At 48.5% G+C, this 26,852-nt stretch overlaps 1 protein-coding gene across 2 annotated transcripts in view; it reads left to right on the forward strand.

Moving 5' to 3' along the window:
* The first annotated feature begins 378 nt into the window (after positions 1-378).
* Positions 379-26,852, forward strand: part of GANAB (glucosidase II alpha subunit) — a 196,719-nt gene continuing 170,245 nt past the window's right edge. Inside the window, exons 1-2 of one of the 2 annotated variants that reach the window (XM_033953779.1) lie at positions 379-555; positions 1,040-1,105. In XM_033953779.1, coding sequence (XP_033809670.1) covers positions 524-555; positions 1,040-1,105 — 98 coding nt within the window. In that variant the 5' untranslated portion in view covers positions 379-523. The remainder of the gene's footprint in view (positions 556-1,039; positions 1,106-26,852) is intronic. The other variant, XM_033953780.1, reaches the window with a different exon arrangement.

The raw sequence follows: 26,852 nt of genomic DNA on the forward strand, positions 1-26,852 counted from the left end.
ATTTCTTCCTTGGATCGTGGCCCAGAAATAAGACTGACTTGGGGGGAGGGGTCCTTTTGCAGAGTCTATCTCTCACTCTGCACATTGCCATCTCCTTTCCCCCTCTTTTCATGATATGGTTGTTAAAATAACCGCCTTGCATCTCTGACTTCTGCTTTTAGAATTCCTTAATACTTGAAATCTTTGGATTGGATAGGAACATGGTGAGAATTAAGATAAATGAATTGAACCCGCTGAAACCTCGGTTGAAGTGCCAGATGTACTGATTCAGGAGCCCTCCACCACGCTGTAAGTATCTACCCATGACTTTGTCCTTCTGGAAAGTCCACAAGGAGTAGTGCAGTATCTCACTTCCATGCCTTGTTCCTTCAGATTAACAGTGACTGGCAGGGGACGGAAACAGTGTGGAATTGACTCTGGCACCACACAGCAGAAAACTCATAGTCACAGCCAAGCCCTTTCGCATGGACTTACTGGCTGGCCGTGACTTCGTGTTAAGTGATCAACTCTCGTGGAACTCCTAATGTTTGAGCACATACAACAGAGAAAAGACTCGTGAGTACTAAAGGGCCAAGCATCTTACTATAAAAATGTACCTCAGCATGGGGAGTTCTCCATAACTTTATATTAAGAAGCTTACAGCTTCTGAAGTGTCAGCCTTTCCCTGCAGGAGGTGCTGTAGGGAATGGTGCTGTAGAGAATGGCTGTGGTTGGATGCATTTATAACTCATGTAGCCAAAGTGTCTACCTAGTAGGAACACTGGCTTTAGTGGGAAGTTCAGACCCAGCTTTGCCTAAAAGGAAGTACTATAGGGAATGTTGCTGGACTAGCTGAGTGTGGCATGGGTATTTAACCAGCCCTGGAGCAATTTTTGTACCCTTTTCCCATTCTGTTTCCCTTTCAATGTCTTTTCTGACTGGGCAGGGGGATTCTGAGTAAAGAATAATGTTCCTTTTTGTGAAACTCATTTTCTGTTTGTTTGTTTTTTCTGTTGTCCTTCCTCCTCCTCCTCTGGCTCCTCTGCTTCCCTCTCCCCAGTTTCTCGGATAAAGTTAGTAGCACGATCGGTAGCATGTGGGATAAGATCAAGACGCTATTCTCTAGGTAAATAGCTTGTGGTATTCTTTGCCTCCACCGGGGGGTTGCAACGATCCCATGATCCAAATGAAGCTGATGCAGAACCCTCCTCCCTCCCTTGCCTTCTTTTGGCTCTGCATGGCATGTGGGATATACATTCTGCGACACTAACCTGTCACTACTGATTTTCTAACCCTATTTGCCTGTTACTTCTGAGGGATGTTTTGCAAACCAGAAACAAATGGAAGGGAAGTTAAGAACAGTAGAAGTTAATGACTTGGCCCATATCTTAGGATGGTAGTGTATTTCCTAAGCAGGATGTGATATGAGCCAAGGGAGGGGTTATGCTTTGGGAGTTGTTAGGAAAACCAATGAAAAAACTGAACCACACACACACCCCGATACTCAAGTTATCAGCCAACACTCAAGGTAGCAGGACACTGTCCTCACATCAACATTTATCAATTTGTGAAAAGGAGAGAAAAGACCTCAGCATGGCTCATGTACTTTAATTACCAGCACCACTTTGCTTACCTACAACTTCAGTCATTGGTCAAAAAACTCCCCCTTTTATAAAAAAAATTGCTTATTTCTGCTTCTCGTATATATATTCACACACATCATCTTCTTTAATTATTATAAAAAAAATAGCTGTCCCAATTGGGACCTCCCTTTTGCTAAATACTTCATCAGGGGAACTGTCCTTTAAAAATAAGTTTTTCAGCTCTGTTTTCTGCTCATTAATCTTACTACTGGCTCTTTTTTTTTTTGTAATGATTAAAGAAGATATGTGAGAGAAAAAAATATATATACATACATATATACAAGGAAGAGCTGCAGTAAGTGATTTTTTGATAAAAGAGGGAGCGTTTTGGATTAATGTTTGAAGTAGTGTGTACGCAAAGTGGTGCTGGTAATTAAAGCACATGAGCCCTACTGAGGTCCTTCTCCTCTTTTCACAAATTGACAAATGTTGATGTGAGGACAGTGCCCTGCTATCTTGTGCTGTTGGTCATGAACCATCCTCAAGACAACCACATGATTTATTGGGAAGTAAGGAGTATGATTTCTTACCTGCTGACTTTAGGGACTTGCCCAGGAGAACTGCTTGTTTTTATCATCCCTCCAGACCAGCACAGAAACGGATGGGTTTACGCTCCTCTGCTAGCAGGTGGAGACTGAGAACACTAACTTTTATCATCAGTTCAAGTGGGCTGTGCAGTTTAGTGCTGCCTGATTCACCGATTCACTTCGGATGAATCGATTAGAATCGGTTCATTAAAAAAAAAAAAAATTGGCCTCCCAATTCGGGGTGACCAACCTTCCTCCCCGTGCCTTCGGATCTCCTAAAGCAGGAGCGGAAGCTGACCCTGGCTGGCCATTCACTGCCGCTCCTGCTTTAGGCTGTCTCAAGGCTCCGCCTCCTACCTTGCACGGACACCCCTTGCCCCTCGCCTGCACTACAATGCGCTGCTCGCCATTGGCTTTTTAATAGGCAGATGGAAGGAGTGAAACTGGAGATAGTTTCCAAGCGCCTATTGGTGCCCGGCAGGCTCTCGCGATTCTTCTTTTTCTGCATCTTGGCTTTGCTTCTCGCATGTGAGGCAGGCGACTGTATTCTTGGCCAGAGAAGGGAAGATGGTCGTGGGCAATTGCAGTGGCCAGTGCTGGCTGGGGGCGTGTGGGGACTTTGATATGCTAATAATCTAGCTCTGTTTGTTTCCTGCTCCCTTCCAACTGAAGTGTAGATGCGAGTACTCGGCGAAAAGGGGAGAGTGAATAATTACAGACAGATCGTTTAATTCCCTTTGTTACTTCTATTCTCTCAGTGCCCTGCTGCTGCTTAACCCGCATCTTATTTTTCTCTCTTCGGGCCTCCTGTGCAAATTTTTGCAGGGCTTAGGACCCATTATATATATTTTTTCTCCCTGCGAGAATTAAGCACGGTCTGCAAATGAACCCATTTGCTTCATAGATAAAATCTTTAAGAAATTGTTTGCTTGTTGCCACGGCAGAGAACTTGACACACTCCTGGCTATTGCAATGTGTTAAACAGGTCTCGTCTTTTTGTGGGGGATCGTGGCAAGGCTTAGAGGGCCCTCATAGTCAGATTTGGAGGCCACATTTCCTCTCCAGCCCCTGCCCCAGCACAGGGCACAAAATATAAAGGACTTTAAGCCCCCTAGTGGGCTCCTTCCCAACTCAAGGTGTTAATGGTCAAAAGCTTCTGTGTTGGGAGTCAGAGCTGTGGGGAGAGGGGAGATGGACTTGGAGTTGGTGGACTGGAGAAGGAGAGATGGGGAGAAGATGGAGGGGGGAAGATGGATGGACTTGGGGGAGGGAGAGATGAACTTGGGGGAGAGGGGATTTGGGGGAGGGATAGAAGAAATAATGGATCTAAAAATAGGAGAGGGAGAGAGATGGTGGACAATGGAATTTAGGGAGGGAAGGAACAGAAAGGGAGAAAAGTTGGACACAGGGAGGAGGATAGAGATACTGGATAGGAGGGTAGTTGGGAAGAGAAAGGGAGAGCTGGTGGAACCTGGGGTGGTGGGGAAGGAGGGAGAGATGCTGGATGAAAGGGTAGTTGAGAAAAGGTGGATCTGGGGGAAAAAAAAGGAAAGATACCAGACCTCCCGGGGAGGGAAGGGAAACAGAAGGGGAGGACAGAGATAGAAGATGGATGGTTAGCAAAAAGAAAGAAGGAGATCCTGGCAAGTGAGTTATCAGAAGACAATCAGAGCCTGGGACCAACAAGATCTGAATAATGACCAGACAACAAAAGGTAGAAAAAAATCATTTTATTTTCTATTTTGTGATTACAATATGTCAGATTTGAAATGTGTATCCTGCCAGAGGTGGTGTTAGACCGCGAACGTGAGTTAGGATTTAACAAAGAGAGGAAAAGTCTTTTTTGTTTATTTTGTTTACACCATAGCGCCAATGTTGGTAGGAGAGGGTAAAGGGGGTGAAGAGGCTATAAAATAAACCCACCAGGATGTTTGAAATGGGCAGGAGAATCGAATCAAAATATTTTTTTCTGAATCAGTCAGTCCCTCTAACAATCAGTCTTTTCTCAGTCTCCATCAGTTGGAGTGGTCTGTTTTGTGCAGTCTGTGCTAAGGTTTTTTAAGGGCTGTTGGATCTAGTTAGTGAGTCTTTCTTATCCCTTTGTCCGGACTGAGCTTGAGGGACCCTCTCGGAGGTCCAACCGACCTTGGTGGTGTCACACTCGGAAGGGTGAGTCCCTCCCCCCATTTCTCCCACCTCCCCAGGTTTTTTTCTGAATCTAGAGGAGCCTCAACTGTATGCCTGGTCACCGATACCGGCTACAACTACAGTTTAGGGTGCCTGTGGGGTGTGCCTTTTCTTGATACAGCTGTTTACCTGTGAGAAGACATAAACTGAAAAAAGCTTACAAGACACAAACAATAAAGGAGCTTTATATACTATATATATAAGAAACAAAAAAAAGAGCCCTGAGGCCGCCGTTTTTATACGGCATTGTACGTGGGTTTTTGTCGCTTTTATTATGAGCACTTCACAAAAGCAGAAAAAGTGTGTTTGCTGTGGGCACCATTTGTTGGATGCGGCTGGCGGGTGCACAAAATGCTCCAGTTGCCTTGAGGGAGACCCAGCTTCAGGTGTCAGTGTGCTGGGTTCTCCTTCGCGCTAGCATCATTCATCAGCCAGGGGTGAGCCCCAGGCTTCTCCTACTTCCCACACTGGGGTTTCCTCGGCTGTCGGCGGTCAGATTAGATGCTGCGTTTGTTTTCAGGTGACAGTTTATTGACGGCCCTTCCTTCAGTTTTAGCGGGAAGCGCATACTATTTGCCCACAACTTCAGGCGACCTCCTCCTGTTTTGGAAAGGCAGGAACAGGTCTTAAATGTGTCTTCTGCTCCTAACATGAATGCTATTTTTCTCCCAGGGTTTTTTCCCCCTGATTTGATGTTTGCCATGTGCAAGGCTTATTTACAGGTGGATGAGGGTCCTGCTTTTTTTTTTTTTACTGGGGGAGGATGTGTGTGTTCCTTCCACGGCTCTGCACTTTCACCCTTTTCCCGGCGCCTTGGAGCCTGCATTTATCACTTCCCTCTCTCCTCTCACTTTTCCGGCCCTCTTCCTCTTCTCACCTCCCCTGCAGTGCTCCAAACTTGCTGTGGGTCGCCGGCAGCAATTGTAAACAATCCACCAGCGGCCGCCCCGCAGCCTTACATCTGCTGTGCCCTGCCTCCTCTGACACAAATTCCTGTAGATGGAAACACTGTGGAGGAGCGTGGGCTTGGGGAGGGGCTTATTACCTCTCAGAGATACCAAAGCTCTAGTCCCGGATCTGTTTCCATTCCAGCGGTAGGAAACGATGTAATCCAGGTTGCAAGGAGGTCAGGGATAGAGACGGTTCACTGGGCCTAGGCATGGAGGATCTACCTTACTGCACGCTTTAAGAGGAAAATAAGCTTTTAAATCCTAGGGTGTTTTTGTTTCAGGGCTATGTTCGGTGATTTTAAGCATTTGCAAAGCTCATTGTAAGCACCAAAGAGATGGTTGTCTCTTTGGAGGGGGGGAGGGATATTCAAAGCAATTTCACTGTCCCTAAATGGCTCTGGGTCACTGAAAACTAGGTATGTTGGGGACATTCTGTGGCTGGAGTGAGCATTTAGCTAGTAAAGGACTGATATTCAAGACTTAACTTGCCAAAGTCAATGGGACTGTGCTTAAAACTCAATCCTTCCTTTATGCTATTTACCATAGTCTGTTAAATACTGAATATCCCACTTAACCTAGAGTTTAGCTGACTGTAAATCCATAGAGACAATGGATCTGGACGGGGGTGGGGCGGTGGGGGGGGAGAGAGGAGAGAGAGACAGAAAAGGACCTTGAGGAGGGGCTGGAATTCAGACTTGAACCAAAAGGGAGAGGAAAGACAGAGCAGATGCTGGACTAGAGGGGGTAGAGAGGAGAAACACACTGAACTGAGGAGAGAAAGATGCCAGGCCCTGGGGAGAGGGAGGACAAAGAGAGTGAGACAGACAGAAAGACCTGGAACAAAGGTGGGAGGACTCAATATGTTAGCTTTGGGAAATGTATATAGCAGATGTCTTTGTATTGTGTTCAAAAGAAAAGGAAATGCATTTCTGGTTTTATTTCTACAGTGTTGAAGTACTTGTTGACCCTTGCTGTGACTGGTGAGGATACCCAAGCACCGCCAGCAGAGGACCTCCTCTAGAGACAGCCAGAACTCCCTCCACCAAGCACAGCAGTCGCTGGCAACATCCATGAGCCACTGAGGTGCTAGCATCTGTGACTCAGGGACGCTACTGCTGCCTGCCAAGCTTGGCAAAAGGGACCCCCGGCCAACTGCAAAGGAATTCCTCAGCTGACATCTTGGAGTTTCTCATCAGCTGAGTTGTTATTTATATTGTATATTTACATTAGAGGCTCTGATAGAAACCCATTTACAAAGTATATATTCTTCCCAATTAATATTTCCAAATTAATAAAGTGTCTTTGCTTATTTGTAAATGGGTCTCTACCAGAGCCTTTAATTCAGTAGCATAATTAAATGAAATAACTATTTCTGAAGTTTATAGGATGGACGGGGACGGAGGGGATTCCTCGTGGGGACGGAGGAATTTCTCGTGAGGACGGGTGGGATTTTGGTGGGGACGGGTGGGATTTCTGTCCCTGCGCAACTCTCTAATCTGGAAGTGGTTAAGACAGAGCTGGGAGCTTCTTAACTCTCTGATGCCATGTATAATCTTTTGCATACCTCGGCCCAATTCATGGCTCTTGGAGTAGCTACCTGCCAAACCCTATGGATTTGGTCGTCAAATGCGGCATCTGTTTGGGGAGGAGTTGGATAAGCTGGTTCAGACCTTGAGTGACTCTATAATGCCTAGGTTACCGGAGAACTGACCTTGCTAGTCTTCGAGTGGTGGTTCTGCTCAGGAACGCTTGTGTGAATTTTAGAGGTACCACCCTGGCTGGAGTGTGACCTTTTTTTCCTTCCAGATGCCATTTTCTTTCAACGCATTCAGTCTTTTCGGGGGGCCTGCCTGGGGTTACAACTCCTCCGGGGGTTTCTCCGCCACCTGTCTAGCCCAATGACTCATTGCGGGACCTTCCCCTGTTTCCAGTCAGAGCCCAGTTGCTTGAGTTTTACCAGGAGTGGGCCGAGATCACCACAGATCAGTGGGTCCTGGACCTGATTCAGGACGGTTATGCTCTGGAGTTTACCGACTTTTATCAGATCATTTCCTTTCCTCTCCTTGTTAGGCGACTTGGAAGCAGAGGACTTTTCGCCAGACACTGCTCAGCTTGCTGGACCTCAGAGCAGTAGTCCAGTGCCTTCTCAGGAGATTCGCACCGACAGGTCCTCCAATTACTTCATGGTGCCCAAGAAAGAGAGGTCTTTTCGGATCATTTTGGATCTCAAGGGTGTCAACAGAGCGCTCCAGGTTCCCTCTTTTCATATAGAAACCCTAATAAAATAACAAAAAGAACCCAATACTTCTGGCAGTCCAGCCTGGAGGATTTCTGACTTCTCTCAATCTGACGGAGGCCTACCTGCACGTCCCGATTTGGGCCTCCCATCAACAATTCCTTCGCTTTGCGATTTTGGGAGAACATTATCAGTTTTGTGCGCTTCCCTTTGATCTGGCCAATGTGCTGCGAACCTTCACCAAGATTATGGTGGTCGTGGCAGCAGCCTTGCGCAAGGAGGGCATTCTGGTTCACCCCTATCTGGATGACTAGGTGATTCATGCCAGGTCGTTTCAGGAGAGTTCCCGGGTTATGTCTCAGGTTGTGAAATTCCTGCGTTCCTTGGGCTGGGTGGTCAACCTGTCCAAAAGCCGGTTGACTCCTTCTCAGTGTTTGAAGTATCTCAGCGTTCTGTTCAACACCAGTTTGGGGAGAGTGTTTCTTCCAGAAGCCATGGTGTGCAAATTACAGTCACAGATTTGTTCCCTGATGGCTTGTCACTGCCCTCGGGCACAGGACTCTCTGCAGGTCTTGGGGTCGCTGGTGGCCTCCCTGGAAGTGGTCAGGTGGGCTTGGGCTCTCCTGTGCCCTCTTCAGTATTCGCTTCTTCAGCAGGGGTCGCCACAGACTCACAATCTGGACTCTCCCGTTCTTCAGGGGTTAATTTGTTACAGCCTACGTCGGTGGCTACAGACTTCCATTCTGATTCAGGGAGTAAGCCTAGATCAGCCCCAGTGGACTGATCTCACGGACGCCAGTCTCCTTGGTTGGGGTGCTCAGTGCCTGCGTCGCTTGATTCAGGGTGGCTGGTCACTGGTGAAGGCATCTTGGTCGATCATTGTTCTGGAGACCAGTGCCATTTGGCTAGCACTGGTGGACTTCAAGTCCTTTCTGGAGGGCAAGTCAATTTGAGTTCTCTCAGACAATGCCACAGTGGTGGCCTACGTCAATCCGGTGGGCACCAAGAGTCATCTAGTGGCTCTGGAAACCTTTCTCTTCATGGAATGGGCAGAGGCTCATTTTCTGGACATCTCAGCCTCCCACATAGCCGAAGTGGACAATTTCCAGGCGGTCCTTTCAAGTCGTCATGCTTTGGATCTCTTTGAGTGGTTTCTCAGGCTGTGGAAGCCTTTGGGTTGATTGTTCGGTCCTGGGGTTGGCTCTTCATGGACTACATGGCCGCATGTCTCAACGCCCAGGTGCTGAGGTTCTTTAGTCAGCGCAGGGATTGCCAGGTTGAGGGTCTGGACGCAAGGTGTAGGCTTGGCTGACGATGGACTTGCTATGTGTTTTTCCAGCATGGCCTCTGGTGGGCAGAGTTCTTTGGATTGCCCGACACACAGGCCACGTGATCCTGGTGGCTCTGGTTTGGCTCAAGCGCCCGTGGTACACAGATCTGGTTCATCTGCTCGTGGCAGATCCTCTCCTGCTGCCCCTCTTGCCTGATCTTCTGTCTCAGGGTCCCATTCAAATGTTCGACCCGGGTCCCTTTTGTCTTACGGCTTGGCTCTTGAACAGGCGCACCTATGGAATTAGGGGTATTCGGATATGGTGATCTCCACTCTCTGAGGGTCTCAGAGACTTTCTACCTCTTGGGCTTTTGTGCGTGTTTGGTGTATCTTTGAGGAGTGGTGCTCTGCACGGGGGTTGTGCCCTTCTGCGCTGCTTTGCTTCACATCTTGGAGTTTCTGCAGGGAGGCCTGGAGCACGGCCTTGCCTGGTCCTCTCTTAGGTTAAGGCTTTTTCACGTTGTCTTCCTTTCATGGTCTCTTGCATGGCCGGTGGTTGGCCTCTTCTCCGGATGTGATTAGATTCCTGAAAGCTGTGAAATTACTCCGACCGCCTGTTAGGCCGTCGGTCCCTGCCTGGAGACTCAATATGATTCTGTGCTAGTTTGTCCTCCGTTTGAGCCTCTCAGTTCCTGTACATTGAAGGACCTTACTCTTAAGACAGGCTTCCTGGTGGCCATTACTTCTATTAGACATGTGTGTGAACTGCAGACTTTCTTTTGTAGGCTGCCTTTCCTGGAGTTCTCTTGGGAGTGGTCAGGCTGCAGCCGGTTCCCTCCAAAAGTGGTTTCCCCTTTTCATATCAACCAGTCTGTGGTCCTCCCGGTCTTGGGTAGTCAGGAGGGCTATTTGGAGCAGAGACATTTGTGCAAATTGAATGTCCGTAGGGTCCTTCACTCTTATGTTCAGCGGACCCAGGAGTTCTGCAAATTGGATCATCTTTTTGTCCTTTTAGCGGGTCCTTCCAAAGCTACCATTCCGTGATGGATCAAAGAGACTATTGCTTCAGCATACCTTCTTCAAAAGAAGCCTGTTCTGGAATTTTCTCAAAGCTTTTTCCACTCGGGGTCTGTCAGCTTCTCAGGCAGAGTCTTCTCTTGTACCTCTGGTGGATATCTGTAAAGCTGCGGTTTGGTCTCCTCTCCATTCCTTTGTGTGACACTACCGAGTGGACGTTCAGGCACATTAGGACGCGGTGTTTGGGGGTCCTAACCATGTTTGGTACTGCTTTGGTACATCCCATCTGTTTCTGTGCCGGTCTGGAGGGGCAATAAAGAATGAGAAATTAGGTCCTTATCTGATAATTTTCTTTCTTTTATTCCCTCCAGACCAGCACAGAACCCCACCCTGTAGTGTTATTCTGTGATTTTGTCATGAAGAGTGCAGTTTTTCTGCGGGTGTTGGTTGTTGGGGAGTTACAAAGGCAGCAGCGTCTGGTTCATCTTGCTTGGCAAGCGAACTGTGGGCTGTTTTGGGGAAGGTTCTTGTTCTAATCAGTATCCAGCAGTGTTTTCCTGGTCCATTTGGACTGGGCTTCTGTCTTCTCCATGTGAATGTGGAGTCGTATGTTCTGGAACAAGCCTTGTTTATTTCTGCTTGGCTATTCATAAAGACTGATTGTAAGAGGGACTGCACAGCCCACTTTTACTGATGTCAAAAGTTAGTGTCTCAGTCTCCACTTGCTGGCAGAGGAGCGCAAACCCATCTGTTTCTGTGCCAGTCTGGAGGGACTAAAAGAAAGAAAATTAGCAGGTAAGGACCTAATTTTTCCATCTCTTTTCAGAAGGGGAGAGTAGATTATGGTTTACTAGGAAGTATTCCCAATCTGTTAGATGTAAGGAGACAACAAGACAGATGGTCTACTAGTTCCAACATGGAAACGAAGCCAAGAAACAGACCATATGAAGAAAAAGTGGTTTTAATCAATGCTCCCAGGAGATAGTGCCCGGCATGGCAATGTTACAGTTGTAATGAACCCAGGATGATTTTTTCAGCACTGGTGAAAACTGTTGTGTGTCACCAGTTGATTGTATGCCCCTGACATTGCCACGTTGACCGCTATTCCTAGGAACATTGATTAAAACCACTTTTTCTTCATATGGTCTGCTTCTTGTCATCTTATCCATTTTTTTTAGGTGACAGCATGATGATTTGTTAGGTGCTGGAGTTAGGAACCATGGAAGAGAGTACAGATTTGATAAGGGGCAGATGGGCAAGTCAAACTCTGTAGCACTGGGATCCTTGACAGAATTTGAACTTTGTGTGGAAGCTCACAGCACTATATTAGGATTTCTGACAGGGCAAACTGAAGAGAATGGGTCTATGGAGCCTGATACAGTGAGAGCACAGTTTTGGGGTGCTATCTCTTCAGCCTTTGTTGTCAAAAGAGTTATTGTAGCAGCTGTTGAGCCCTTCTGGATCGTTGCAGCCCTCAGAGCTTACTAGATTTCAGCAGTCAGCTTTGGTTAGAACATGCCTCTTTTCCTGTTCTCCACCCCCCTTTATATTCGCTCTATCTGTAGCTGGTTGGGGTCTTTCCTCTGATATTTCTTCTTACTGCACCCCAATCTCATCCTGAGTTAAATATTATCTACCACCTTATTATCCCAGGACAAGCAGGCAGGTATTCTCACTAATGGGTGACATGATCCAATGGAGCCCCGATGTGGACGCTTCTTTGAAGAAAAGTCGAAGTTTCGAGTCGCCCGCACCGCGCATGCGCGAGTGCTTTCCCGCCGATGCACCGCGGAGCCGAGAAGTCCATCTTCGACTCTCTGCGCAAAGTTCCTTCGCTTGTGCCTTCTAAGTCCGCGTTTTTGATTTTAATTGATCGTAATCGCTGATTTTCATCGTGTTTTATTGTTTAAAAAAAAAAAAAAAAAATTTCTTCATACCGTTCGACTGGGCAGGCCACGTGGCCGCAGTCCCGCGGCTTCGATCTTGCGGCGGAGCTTTTTCGGCCTATGTCCCGGCCTATCACCGGTTTTAAAAAGTGTGCCAAGTGCCAGTGCGCAATTTCGCTAACGGACCCTCATCGACACTGTATTCGGTGTCTTGGGCCTGAACATCTCCCGAAATCTTGCTGGCCTTGCTCCACACTCACCGCACGTGCTTTCAAGCGCCGTTGCGTCCTGTGGGAATCGCTCTTCATGGAGTCCTCGACGGAGCCATCGACCTCAAAGGGACCCGCACCTTCGACATCATCCGCAGCCCCACAGTCTTCCACCTCTGCGGCGCCAAGTCTCAACAAGCCCGCCTCGTTTGTCCCGGCTCAGACTCCAGCGCCTGCTGCGATGCCTTCCTCAACCTTCTCAGGTCAGGTAGCCCAGCAGCCCATTCCCCCAGTCGTGTTGAAAGTGCCCAAAGCCTCAAAGTCCAAGTACTCACACGCTGCTCCGAGGGAACGCGAGGCCCGCGCAGGTGGTCCCATTTCAGATGCGGATCCATCCTTGCCGGCCTCGTTCCAGACCATGCTACAGAAGCACTTCATCGAGCTCTTTACCACGATGGGGCCTCAGCTTCTCTTCCAAATCTAGCCTGGGCACACAGAGGCCTCCCGCGAGTTCGAGCCGCCTCCAGTGCCTCAGTGGGGAACACACTCTCAACAGGGAGCAGAGTCTCTGCGAGTGTATTGTCTGGCAACAATGCATGCATCGCAAGGAGCAGAGTCTTTGCCCATGCCACCTCTGGAACCGATACACTCGATGCAAGGAGCAGAGTCTTTGCGAATGCCTCCATTGGAACCGATCACCCCGACGGGGCTCGAGCCTCTATGGCAGCAACCCCTGCTTCGATCGACCGCTTCCAGCCCCATCCACAACCTGGGGGCCTCAACGAAGCCTGCCTCACCCTGTCCATCGAGGCCAACCTCTCGACACCAATCGAGGCATTCTTCGAGGCATTCATCCAGGCATGCCTTGCCTCGGCGGAAACAGGCATACCTGGACTATTCACCTCCACCGATGCCAGAACTCGAGGACACAATGGGATCCTTCTCACCATCTCGATCCCTGTCCCCAGCGGAACCGGAAGCCTCGACCTCATCGAGCCCATCACGGAGCCAGGCAACGGCAGACCAACTGTCCTTCTCCTCGTTCCTCCGACAGATGGCTGAGGACATGGACATACCATTGGACACGGGTTCCAAATTCTCAAAGGAATACCTGGAGACTATGCGCCTCCCTCAACCACCCGCTGAGTCCCTTAAGCTTCCGTTGCACAAGCTTCTGGACCAGACCTTCGCTCGATGCCTCGAGACACCTTACTCCATCCCTGCTGTCCCGAACAAACTGGACACCAGGTACCGCACGGTCCATCGCAAAGGGATTGACAACTCTTAACTCTCCCACCAGTCCCTGTTGGTGGAGTCATCATTGAAGCGATCCCATCCCTCCCAGGTCTCCGCCACCGTCCTGCCTGGCAGAGAAGGAAAAACCATGGACCGATTCGGCAGGAGAGTGTACCAGAACTCCATGATGGCCTCGAGAGTTCTGAACTACAACTTCCACTTCACAACATACTTGGAGTCCCTCCTATTGGTATTCCAGAAGTTTATGCCCTACGTGGACATGAGGGCACACTTCGAGTACCAAGAAGCACTGGCCTCGCTATCCCAGCTCCGGGTACAGTTGATGCAGTCCTCGTACGACGCCTTTGAGCTCGCGGCTCGGGCAACAGCGTGCTCAGTGGCCCTGTGCCAGCTGGCATGACTGAGGACCATCGACATGGATCCCAACCTCCAGGACAGGCTCGCAAACGTTCCCTGCATTGGCATCAACCTCTTCAACGAATCCATCGAGGCGGTGATCAAGAAGCTATCGGACCATGAACAATCCTTCCAGTCCATCCTACGTCCGAAACCCAGGCCTGCTCCTCGCCAGCCTCGCCCGCCGTTGGTATACCAGCGGCGCTACCCTCCAAAACAGGCTCCCCCAGCAGACAGCCTGTGAAGAGACAGCACCCGCAGAAACACCAGTATAAGCCTCAGCCACCGGCTGCACCTAAGGCCCCCCAGCCCTTTTGACTGTCTCAAAGAGGACATTTCCTCCATTGTCCTCCCTTTCAAAGTAAATCCACCCATCGGAGGCCGCCTCCTTCATTTCTACCACCGATGGACGACTATCACCACAGACCTCTGGGTTCTCTCCATCATAAAAGAAGGATACTCCCTTCAGTTCCACCAAGCTCCTCCGGAGCACCCTCCAAGAGAGTATCCTTCCAACTTGACCCAGACCGCCCTTCTTCTTCAAGAAGCCCAGGCCTTGTTACAGCTGGGGGCTGTCGAACCGGTCCCTCAGGACCAACAGAACAAGGGGTTTTACTCCCGATACTTCCTTGTTCCAAAGAAGACGGGCGACCTGCAACCCATCTTGGACCTCAGGGTACTGAACAAATATCTGGTCAAAGAAAAGTTTTGCATGCTGACCCTGGCATCACTGTACCTCCTCCTCGAGCAGAACGACTGATTATGCTCTCTGGATCTCAAGGAGGCCTACACTCACATTCAAATTCATCCAGCCTCCCGTCAATATCTCAGATTCAGGGTGGGACACCTTCACCTCCAGTACCGAGTGCTACCTTCGACCTGTCCTCATCACCCAGAGTCTTCACCAAATGCCTGGTTGTGGTGGCCGCAGCACTCAGGAGCCATGGCCTCCAGGTGTTTCCTTACCTGGACGATTGGCTCATCAAGAATTCCACATCTCAGGGAGCCGCTCTCGCGATCCAGAAGACAATTTGGTTACTGCAACATCTGGGATTCGAGATCAACTTCCCCAAATCCCACCTTCCCAGACTCTTCCCTTCATTGGAGCGATTCTGGATACTAACCAACTCAGAGCGTTCCTCCCGCCCCCACGCAGGGATGCTCTCCTTCATCTCTGCCACTCAATATCCTCTCACACGTCCATCTTAGCGAGACAAATGATGGTCCTTCTAGGCCACATGGCCTCTACAGTTCACGTGATTCCGCTTGCCAGACTTCACCTCAGGATTCCCCAATGGACCCTGGCGTCCCAGTGGTCCCAGACATCCGACCCTCTGACTCGCCTCATCCGGGTCACTCCTGCTCTGCAACAGTCTTTTCGCTGGTGGATGCTCTCCTCCAATCTATCCAGAGGCTTGTTATTCCACACCCCCCACCACCAGAAAATCCTCAAGACCGACTCGTCGACTTATGCCTGGGGGGCCCATCTGGACGGCCTCTGCACCCAGGGTTACTGGACCAGCACGGGCCGCCAGTGCCACATCAATCTCCTGGAACTCAGGGCAGTCTTCAATGCTCTCCAGACCTTTCAACATCTCCTTCACGACCAGGTTGTCCTCATTCGCACAGACAACCAGGTCGCCATGTACTACATGAACAAGCAGGGAGGCACGGGATCGGCCTCCCTCTGCCAGGAAGCTCTGAAGGTGTGGGATTGGACGTCTCGCAACAACACCTTCCTCAGAGCGGTCTATATCCAGGGGGTGGACAATACCTTAGCAGACAGCCTGAGCCGTCTTCTGCAACCTCACGAGTGGACCCTCAACTCCACGCCCCTGCATCATATCTTCTCTCTATGGGGGACGCCTCAGATAGACCTTTTTGCAGCCCCCCACAACTTCAAACTGCCCCACTTCTGCTCCAGGATCTACATCCTTCAGCGCCTCGAGGTAGATGCATTCCTCCTGGACTGGACAAATCGCTTTCTATATGCGTTTCCTCCATTTCCTCTCATTCAAAAGACTCTAGTCAAGCTGAAGTCAGACCATGCCACCATGATCCTGATTGCCCCACGGTGGCCCAGACATCCTTGGTACTCCCTTCTACTTCAACTCAGTAGCAGGGAGCCATACCTTCTACCAGTCTTTCCATCTCTGCTTACACAGCATCAAAGGATCTCTTCTTCACCCCAACCTGCAGTCCCTACAACTGACAGCTTGGTTCCTCTCAACGTAACCCCTCTCCAGTTTTCTCAACCTGTGAGAGATGTCCTGGAAGCTTCAAGGAAGCCCGCTACTAGACAATGCTACCACCAAAAGTGGATGAGATTTTCTGCTTGGTGTTTTTCTCATCATCATGAGCCACAACACTCCTCCTTGTCTTCAGTCTTGGATTATCTTTTGCACTTTTCTCATTTTGGTCTCAAGTCTACATTGATACGAGTCCATCTTAGTGCAATTGCTGCTTTCCATCAGCAAGGGAAACCTCTCTCTCTGCTCATCCGGTGGTTTCCAGATTCATGAAAGGACTCTTCCATGTCAATCCTCCCCTCAAACTGCCTCCAGTGGTTTGGGACCTCAATGTGGTTCTTTCTCAGCTTATGAAACCTCCATTTGAACCTCTTCACAAGGCTCACCTGAAGTATCTCACTTGGAAAGTGGTGTTTCTCATTGGTCTCACTTCTGCCCGAAGAGTCAATGAGCTACAAGCTTTAGTTGCAGACCCGCCTTTTACAGTATTCCATCATGACAAGGTGGTTCTCCGCACACACCCGAAATTCCTTCCTAAGGTTGTCTCAGAATTTCATCTCAACCAATCCATCGTCCAGCCAGTGTTCTTTCCGAAGCCACACTCTCACTCTGGAGAATCTGCCCTTCATACTCTGGACTGTAAGCGTGCTTTAGCTTTCTACCTAGAACGCACCAAACCTCACAGATCCGCTCCTCAACTTTTCATATTCTTCGATCCGAACAAGTTGGGACGCCCCGTTTCCAAGCACACCATCTCCAATTGGATGGCGGCTTGCATCTCATTCTGCTATGCCCAGGCTGGATTGCCCCTTGACAGAAAAATCACAGCCCACAAGGTCAGAGCGATGGCAGCTTCTATAGCCTTCCTCAGATCAACATCGATTGAGGAGATTTGTAAAGCTGCCACTTGGTCCTCGGTTCATACCTTCACCTCACACTATTGTCTGGATACCTTCTCCAGACGGGATGGACAGATTGGCCAAACAGCACTACAAAATGTGTTCTCCTAAGTTGCCAACTCTCCCACCATCCCATTCTGCTTAGCTTGGAGGTCACCCATTAGTAAGAATACCTGCCTGCTTGTTCTGGGATAAAGCAATGTTACTTACCGTAACAGTTGTTATCCAGGGACAGCAGGCAGCTATTCTCACGTCCCACCCACCTCCCCTGGGTTGGCTTCTCTGCTAGCTAACTGAACTGAGGAGACACGCCCGGTGCATCGGGCAGGAAGGCACTCGCGCATGTGTGGTGCGGGCGACTCGAAACTTCGAGTTTTCTTCAAAGAAGCGTCCGCATCGGGGCTCCGTTGGATCACGTCACCCTTTAGTGAGAATAGCTGCCTGTTGTCCCTGGATAACAACTGTTACGGTAAGTAACATTGCTTTATCTGTAGTTCCTTATAAATTCATAATTTTCAGCAATTATTTAGTGTCATGGGAGTTCACTCACAACCATAGTATAATATTGCTTTGTCCTTCTAGTATTTGGATTTTATTTTTTTATTCCACTGCAGTAGAGATAGTATGCTGAGCCATAGGGTTTCCCATTTGCTCTCGCGAGCGTACTACAGAAGATGTCAGTCACAGCTTTTTAACTGCCCCTCCTTCTCCATGGTCTCTACTGCCCCTATCAGTTCTTCCTTGTGTAAGAGAGCATGAAGGTGTCTCTCTGATCTACCCCATTATTTCTTTGTTGTTTTGCAGTGTCTTTCTTGTTTTTGCGTTGCAGATTTTTTTACATAGCTTAAAAGGACTGCTTTGCCTGCTTGGAGAGGAGCAAAAGTTTAAGTCTGCAGCTAGCAGATGCATCCTTCGAGGACCTGTACAGCCAGCCGGCTGAAGAATTGTGGATCTCAGGGTTCTGGGCCCTCAGCACTTGCTTGCTTCCTTGAGTTGGTCAGGAGCTTGAGCGCAGGCTGTTAGACATCAATAGCGGTCCTTCGAGGCGCTCAGGATGCTGGCTGCAGCTTCACCTTCCCCTTTTTTTTTGCCATCGTGCATGGCCCCGGGAATGGAGGGGAGGTGTTCAGGATCAGTCCGACTAGTACCCTGAACATCTCAGCATGGTAGCTGACTGCCGGCTAGAGGCAGAGAATCCCTCCAGATCCAACTACACTTTAAAGGAGCTGAAGCAGGCTGCAGCACCATTCCCCAGCATATGGTTTGTGAGTAAAGGCTGTGACAGGCTGTGGGAAAATCAAAAGAGGTCTTAAAAATCAGTTAAGTCTGTAGGCCCCCTCTTCTTATATCCTAATTTTTGAATTTTTTGGTCAGCCCTGAAGTGTTTTGAAGGTGTTTACTGGTGCCAAAACACTGCCATGGTGGCCATCTTGGATTTCCCAATTTTTTTTTAAGTTCTCCAATTTCTTCAAAACACCTCATTTTGCCTCAGAACTGACAGGGATGGAGTCCTCAGACCCTAATACTCCTATATCATGCCTTATTTGCATTGGATGGGTGGCTGAAGAGCACCCTTGCACCACATGACGCATGGCTTGAGATGGAGAGGCGAGAACTTCAGGCATAGCCTTTATCCCTCTAGGGCTGGAGAAAGACAGATGCTCCCATCAAGGGGGGGAGGGGGGAAGGAACACATCCTGTAGCCCAACTGCTCACCATAAGGATGTAGACGCTCTGCAGCCCAAGAAAAGGCAGCTACCCCCTACTAAGGGAGAAGTGGAATTGCCCTCTCCAGCCCTTACCCTGGAGTTTATTAATCTCCTCTGGTAGACTTATGCACAGGGCTGAACTCCACCTGTCCGGTCTGCTGGCGAGTGGCACATGCAAGCCCTGCTGGATCCTCAGAGCATTTCTTAAGATTTGCCTCTGCTGGGTCAGACCAGTGGTCCATCGTGCCCAGCAGTCCATCGTGCCCAGCAGTCCGCTCACGCGGTGGCCCTTAAGTCAAAGACCAGTGCCCTATTTGAGTCTAGCTTTACTTACATATGTTCTGTTCCAGTAGAAACTTATCCAACCTTGTCTTGAATCCCTGAACGGTGCTTTCCCCTATAACAGCCTCCGGAAGAGCGTTCCAGATTTCTACCACTCTCTGGGTGAAGAAGAACTTCCTTACGTTTGTACGGAATCTTTCCCCTTGTAACTTTAGCGAGTTCCCTCTTGTTCTCTTCACTTTGGAGAGGGTGAACAATCTCTTTTTCTCTTCTAAATCAATTCCCTTCAATATCTTGACTGTTTTGGTCATATCCCCTCTCAGTCTTCTCTTTTCAAGAGATAAGAGGCCCAGTTTCTCTAGCCTCTTGTTGTACGGCAACTCCCCCATCCCTTAACCATTTTTGTCGCTCTTCTCTAGACCCTACTATGTCCTTTTTCATATACGGCGACCAGTGTTGGACGCAGTATTCCAGGTGGGGGCGTACCATGGCCCAGTATAACGGCATGATAACTTTTTCAGATCTGTTTGTGATCCCCTTCTTAATAAAGGCTGTTCTGGACTCCGATAGTCCATCTGACAGGGACTTGGTTGATGAGAGATGAGATTTGAATCATTTATTGTCCCAAAGTGATGGGAGAATTAGCCTCTCATATGGAGGACCAGGAGGCTATTTTGACCATAGACCAGAGAGAAGACCCCTCCATTATTATTGCTGATTCTTTAAGTTCTCTGCATCGCTAGAGATCATTGCTGAGTCCCTTCGAGAGCTGAAGATAGACCCTCCACAAACTCCATCCTCAGTGTTCTCTTCTGAGTGGAGTCCAGGCTCTTCTCCTCGATCCTCCTAGTTAGAGGCAAAGGAAGTGCCAGGGATGAGCGTATACTGAGGACTAACGAGTGGCTTCAAGGATGGTGCCGGGAAATGAACTTCGGATTCCTGAACCATGGAGAGGCATTGCAAGGACTTCAGGGACCAGATGGACTCCATCTGACCAGCAGGGGTAAGCACGTCTTTGGACACCGACTAGCCCGCCTGCTTCGTAGGGCTTTAAACTAGGCAAGTCTGGGGAGGGTACCCACTCAGATACAAGTGCAGTAAGGAACGATCCTGACGAGGTGAGTCGAAACTCCGATTCTAAGTCCAAAGTAAGTGCCCCCATTGCAAACAATTCTCTAGGAGTCACACTACCTCAGGTGGGAAACTCCCCACAGGGACTTAGGAATCACGGGGTATGAAGGGCTATGTATGTTAATGCACACAGTTTAGGCAATAAGATTCTAGAATTAGAGACCGAAATAATGAATGCCGACCTTGACATGGTGGCAATATCCGAAACTTGGTTCACAGACTCTCATGGGTGGGATATGGCTATACCGGGATACAACTTATTTCGTCAGGATAGAGAGGGAAAGTCAGGGGGAGGGGTGGCCCTATACATTAAAGAAGACATCAAAACTACCAGAATCACAGATGTCAAGTACACCGGGGAATCCCTCTGGGTGAACCTGGCCAGAGGCAGGGAAAAATGCCTATATCTTGGTGTAGTATATAGATCTCCAAGACAACTTGAAGACAAAGACTCTGAATTAATTGAAGACATAGAGAATATCACTCTACGGGGAGACATTGTTCTGCTAGGGGACTTCAACATGCCTGACGCAGATTGGAACTCATACTCAGCAACAACCAGCGGCAGCAGGAGACTGTTAACATCCATAAAGGGAGCACGACTCAACAAATGGTATTGGAACCCACTAGGGCCCAGGCGATCATGGACCTAGTACTCACCAACAGGGATAGAATCTCGAAGGTCTCGGTAGGAGATACGCTAGCCTCCAGCGACCACAACATGGAGTGGCTACCTCAGGAAAGTTTTCCCTAGATCAAACACGAAAACAAAAGTACTCAACTTCCGAGGCACTGACTTCGAACGCATGGGAGATTTCGTCCACCGGACACTGCAGAACCAAGCAACGACCAATGATGTGGAAGCTATGTGGTCATCCCTGAAATCTACCATACATGAAGCGACAAGCCTCTACATTAAATCAGTACACAAACGGCGGAGAAACAACAAACCCCAATGGTACTCCGCAGAAATCTCGCACCTCGTCAAGAAGAAAAAAGCATTTATTTCCAACAAACGAATGGAGACTAGGGTAGCTAAACTAGAACATAGGGCGAGGTCTACAGCAGTCAAAACGGCAGTCAGGGAGGCCAAACTTCAAGTGGAAGAGACTCTGGCAAAGAACATAAAGAAAGGGGACAAATCCTTCTTCAGGTATATTAGTGATAGGAAAAAGAATACAGGCGGGATAGTACGCCTTAGAAAACCAGATGAGAACTGCGCAGAATCAGATTCCGATAAAGCAGAACTACTGAATGAATACTTCTGCTCGGTCTTCACCTGCGAGGCACTGGGGCACGGTCCGTAGTTGCAGGCAAGGCCCAGGGTGGAAGACCCGTTTCAGAATTTCGAGTTCACACCTGGCGACGTCTACGAACTGGCAAGACTCAAGGTGAACAAAGCCATGGGACCGGACAATCTACACCTCAGGGTGCTCAGTGAGCTGCGTGATGTCCTGGCAGAACCGCTATCAGGACTCTTCAATCTCTCCCTAAGTTCGGGGAGAGTCCCCATAGACTGGAAAACAGCTAACGTCATTCCACTGCACAAAAAGGGTTGCAGGGCAGAGGCTGCAAACTACAGACCGGTGAGTCTCACATCAATAGTATGCAAAGTCATGGAAACACTAATCAAGCGTAAATTAGATGCAATCTTGGATGAGGAGAATCTACGGGATCCCAGTCAACATGGATTCACCAAGGGTAGGTCCTGCCAATCCAATCTCATCAGCTTCTTTGACTGGGTAACAAAACAGTTAGACTTGGGAAAATCCGTGGACGTCGTATACCTAGACTTCAGCAAAACTTTCGATAGTGTCCCGCATCGCAGGCTGTTGAGCAAGATGAAATCAATGGGGCTGGGAGAAACACTAACTACATGGGTCAATGACTGGCTGAGTGGCAGACTTCAGAGGGTGGTAGTTAACGGTACCCTCTCTAAAACATCGGAGGTGACCAGTGGAGTACCGCAGGGCTCAGTCTTGGGCCCGCTCCTTTTCAACATATTCATAGGTGACCTAACTCAGGGGCTTCAAGGTAAGGTAACGTTATTCGCTGACGACTCCAAACTATGCAATATAGTGAGAGACGGCAATTCACCCGATAGTATGACACAGGACCTACATTTGTTGGAGCTTTGGTCCTCGACCTGGCAGCTGGGCTTCAACGCTAAGAAATGCAAGATCATGCACCTTGGCAGCAGAAATCTGTGCAGAACTTACACCTTGAATGGTGATTCCTTAGCTAGAACTTCAACAGAATGAGACTTGGGAGTGATCATCAGCGCAGACATGAAAACTGCTGATCATGTGGAGAAGGCTTCATCTAAGGCAAGACAGTTGTTAGGTTGCATCCGCAGGAGTTTCGTCAGCCGGAAGCCTGAAGTCTTAATGCCATTATACAGAACCATGGTGAGGCCTCATTTGGAATACTCTGTGCAATTCTGGAGGCCACACTACCGAAAAGATGTGCTGAGAGTAGAGTCGGTGAAATGGATGGCCACCAGGATGGTCTCGGGGCTCAAGGATCTATCGTACGAGGAAAGGCTGTAAAATTTGCGGCTGTACTCACTCGAGGAACGTAGGGAGAGAGGAGACATGATCGAGACGTTTAAGTATATTACTGGTCATATCGAGATGGAAGAAGAGATTCTCTTTCTGAAAGGACCCTCAGCCACAAGAGGGCATCCGCTCAAACTCAGGGGCGGGAAATTTCATGGCGACACCAGGAAATATTTCTTCACCGAGAGAGTGGTTGATCCTTGGAACAAGCTCCCGGGGCAGGTGATCGAGGCAAACGGCGTGCAAGAATTTAAGAGCAAATGGGATGCCCATGTGGGATCCCTTAGAGCAGGGGTGCCCACACTTTTTGGGCTTGTGAGCTACTTTTAAAATGACCAAGTCAAAATGATCTACCAACAATAAAAATTTTTTAAAAAACCACAAAGCACACTGTACGCTGAGAAAATGTTAATTATCATTCCTATTCCGGTGTTTTTTCAAAGAGGTCAAGGCAGATGACTCTATGCACTGTCACCTCAGTAACAACCATACAAAAATAGACAAATATACCCCCCCCCACCCTTTTTACTAAACCACAATAGCAGTTTTTAGCGCAGGGGGCTGAACTGAATGCCCAGCACTGCTCTCAACACTCATAGGCTCCCTGCGCTAAAAACCGCTATTGCGGTTTAGTAATAAGGGGCCATAGTGCAAAATATAGACAGCAGATATAAATTCAGCACATTTTGATCACTAAATTTAAAATAAAATAATTTTTCCTACCTTGTTGTCTAGTGTTCATGAGTCTCTGGTTGCACTTTCTTCTTCTGACTGTGCATCCAATCTTTCTTCCCTTCTTTCAGCCTGAATGCTTCCTCTCCTCCAGACCTCATTCCCTCCCCCAACTTTTTCTTCCTCTCTCCTTTCCCTTTCTTTCTCCCTGCCTCCCTTTCTTTTTTTCTCTCTTCATGCCCCCTTTCTTTTTTCTGTTTCCCTTCTTTCCTTCTGTCTCCCTGCCCTCCCCCAAACCACTGCCGCTAGGCAGGGACAGGGCACAGGGCAGGCAGGCATGTCTAGTGACAGGCAGGCCCCATACCATTCTACTACCCTAAACTATCCCCAATGCCCCCAGTACCTTAAATCATCTCCCTACACCATGCTCTCAGTACCTTTTTTAATCATACCCCCTGTACTTTTTAAAATCCCTCCTTCCCTCCCTAGACGGCTAACCTGGTATTTTAAACATCTCCCCACCCTCAGTACCTTTTAAAATCCCTCCCTCCCTCCCTAGATGGCTATCCTGATAATTTAAACATCCCCTCACCCCCTGGTACCTTGATGCAATCCTGGCGGTCCAGCGCTGTATCGGCAGCCTTCCCTGCTGGACAGCCACCCAAGTCCCCATCTGCCGCGGCGGTAATAGGCAGGTGTGAGCCCCGAGCGCGCCTGCCTGGTCTTGTGCTGCCCGAATGGTGTCAGCTCAGCTGGCTCCCCCTTCTGTGCCGGAAGTGAAATCCAGACGCGAGTCCGAAGCGCGTCTGCCTGGTCCCGCACCGCTGCTCGAATGGTGCAGTCAACTCCTGCAAGTCTCACGAGAACCAACAGCACCATTTGGGCGGTGGCACAGGACCAGGCAGGCGCGAGCCCCGAGCGCGGACTGGGGGAAAGGAAGGGCAGGAGGACCCGGACCTGACCGGCTGTGCACCCGGGATGGACCGCCTCCCCATTGGTACGCTACCGACGTTCACCCCGCCCTGCCAGCACTCTGATTGGCTGGCGTTCTTCAAGAGGCGGGCCAGTCAGGAGGGGAAAAAAGAGAAGGGGAAAAGGGAACCCGCTCTGCAATCGACTGGGGTCAAGCCCCGGCACCCTAAACTCCGGGCTGTGTCTGCAGGGCCTCCGGGCATGTGCAGGCATTGATGTGAAGACATCACACGCGTGTGTGACATAATTACGTCGATGTCTGCGCATGCGCGAAGGCCCTCCAAATGGGGCCTTGAGCTTGCTAACCTTGAAATTACTACGCCAGTGGGGAAGTGCAGAGATGCCAGCGCCGGCTGACTGCCTACAGGATGTACCTCTCGTGGCTCACCCAGAATCTTGCCGTGGCACACGGTTTACAATACACTGCCCTGGAAGATATGAGACACTTTGGTCTTGAGAGCTCTTGGTCTTTGGTCTTGAGAGCACAGCACTAGTCAAAAAAGGATATTCAGAATTTGTCATTGCTACTCTCCTTAGAGCCAAGAAGCCATTGACGGTTTCAGTGTATGCTATGACATGGGAGACATTTCAGCATTGGTGAAACAAAGAAAAGTTAGAGCTGGGCAAAGCCCTAATCTTGTCAGTAATGGGTTTCCTCCAAGAGAGCCTTGACAAGGGATTGGCAGTGGTGTCCCTTAAATTTCAAATAGCAGAGCTCTCATGCTTCTGAGGCTGAGAGAAGAGAGCTTCACTAGCAGCCCATCTGGACATTGTCAGGTTCTTGAAAGGTGCCCTGAGACTAAGGTTGCTGATTGGAGATCTTTTTCCATCATGAAATCTTAATTTAGTCTTAAAAGGATTCACAGGGCTCCATATGAGCCCTTATAGGAAGCCTCCCTCATGGATCTATCGGTCAAAGCAGTTGTCTTGGTTGCAGTTAGATCTGTCAGTAGAGTCTCAGAATTGCAGGCATTGTCGTGCAGAGAGACATTCCTCAGGATCACAGAAGTGATAGTGACCTTGCGTACAGTTCCATCCTCCTTAACAAAAGTTGTCTCGGCATTTCATGTCAACCAAGTGGTTAGACTGCCAACATTTCATCCCAAAGGGGCTATGAAGAAAGACAAAGCCTTAAAGATTTTGTATGTCTGGAAAGTTATCTTGCGTTACCTGGAGGTGACTAATGAGTTTCGTCTCTCGGATCATCTTTTTGTATTATCCAGTCAGGTGAGACGAGGCAGACCCACTTCCAAGGATGGATTTGTAGAGCGATATTCTCTGCATACATCAATTGCGGCAAACAACTGCCATCTCATTGAAAGCATAATCAACAAGAGGAGTGGCCTCGGGCAGAAGCTCAGGCATTTCTACCTGAGGAGATTGTAGATCAACAACCTGGTCCTCCCTTCATACCTTCACCAAATTCTACATGGTGGACATAGCAGCATGGGAGGATTCCGCTTTTGGGTCCTCAGTACCATGAACAGGCTATCCCACCCTAGAATTTGGGGATTAGGTTTGTCCGTATGGTTCAGTATACCATCCCTATTGCACTGGAAAAAGAGATTAGGTTCTTACCTTGATATCTTTTCCAGTAGATAAGCACGGTATGCTGACCTGACCTCTCCCCCCCAAGCAATCTGATGTGCCTGCTTCATGGTCAGCTCCATAGCTAAGATGTCACTGTCAGTCAGACTATTGGATTAGGAAGAGACTGTACTGTATATAGAATTACAAGGGAGGAATTGTTGAGCTCCATAAATGTTCAGGCTGTTTTTCTTGCTTAGCTTGTATTTTCTTGGATTCATTTTTCTTCTCAGAGACTTCTTAATGTTTTAACTACATTACTGTTTCATCACTGTTTCAGCTTCATCTGAGCAGATCAGAGACCTGTTTTGTGGGAATTCCCCATATCTCTCCTTCTCCTGTCTTCTGTATGGCTGTTGCCAGCTTTGGTACAAACTGAAGGGGCAGAAGAAAATGTGGAGAACGAAGAAGAATTGAAAAGCTGTGATTGACATCTTTTGCAGTATGCTTGCGAGCACAGATGGGAAACCCTATGGTGCAAACAAAAACAAGGGAGCAAGCCCCACGAAAGACTAAGAGCAAAGTAGAAAAGTGGGGAAGGAATTGTACACACCAGTCAGAGAGAGAAAAAAACAAAATTTATTTCAACAAATAAAACAATTTGAATTCTGTGTAGGGAATTAAAACCAATCTATATAGTAGACCCAACAATGTCCATGTTTCAGCTAAAAAGCCTTCCTCAGGGGTCACAATTGGCATCTAAAGAATAAACATAATAAATATTTGTATCAGAAAATAAAATCATAAAACATGTAACAAATTAAAAACATAGCATGCATATACAAATGTTTAAATAGAACAACCAAAACTGATATCTAAGTAAAAGAACCAATGATAAATATATACATATTCAAATATGCATATATATCATGTGAATAAACTAGATGATGATAATTCATGTCTTTCATTATTCTTACAAATGAAACTATATATATATTTATGAAAAGATGCATCACACCAGAATATGTATGATTGACATGTGGTATAAATGTATGGACTAGCAAATAAAATCTGTGAATGCATAAACTAGCACTCCTGATCTTGCGGCCAGCGACGCACCCAGCACATAGGAGCAATGTTTTCAAGCTCTGGCCCTGCACTGCTCCCTGAATGGCTGCCACCAGTTCTCACAGTCCCGCGAGGAGGAGGAGGGTAAAAAAAATATTAGTATCAGCTGGGACGGGAGACGGGAGGGATCCCTCCTGTCCCGGCCTACCACTAGAGGGGAAGAGGGTA

Source organism: Geotrypetes seraphini, chromosome 8 (genome assembly GCF_902459505.1).
Source record: "Geotrypetes seraphini chromosome 8, aGeoSer1.1, whole genome shotgun sequence".
Lineage (NCBI taxonomy): Eukaryota > Metazoa > Chordata > Amphibia > Gymnophiona > Dermophiidae > Geotrypetes > Geotrypetes seraphini.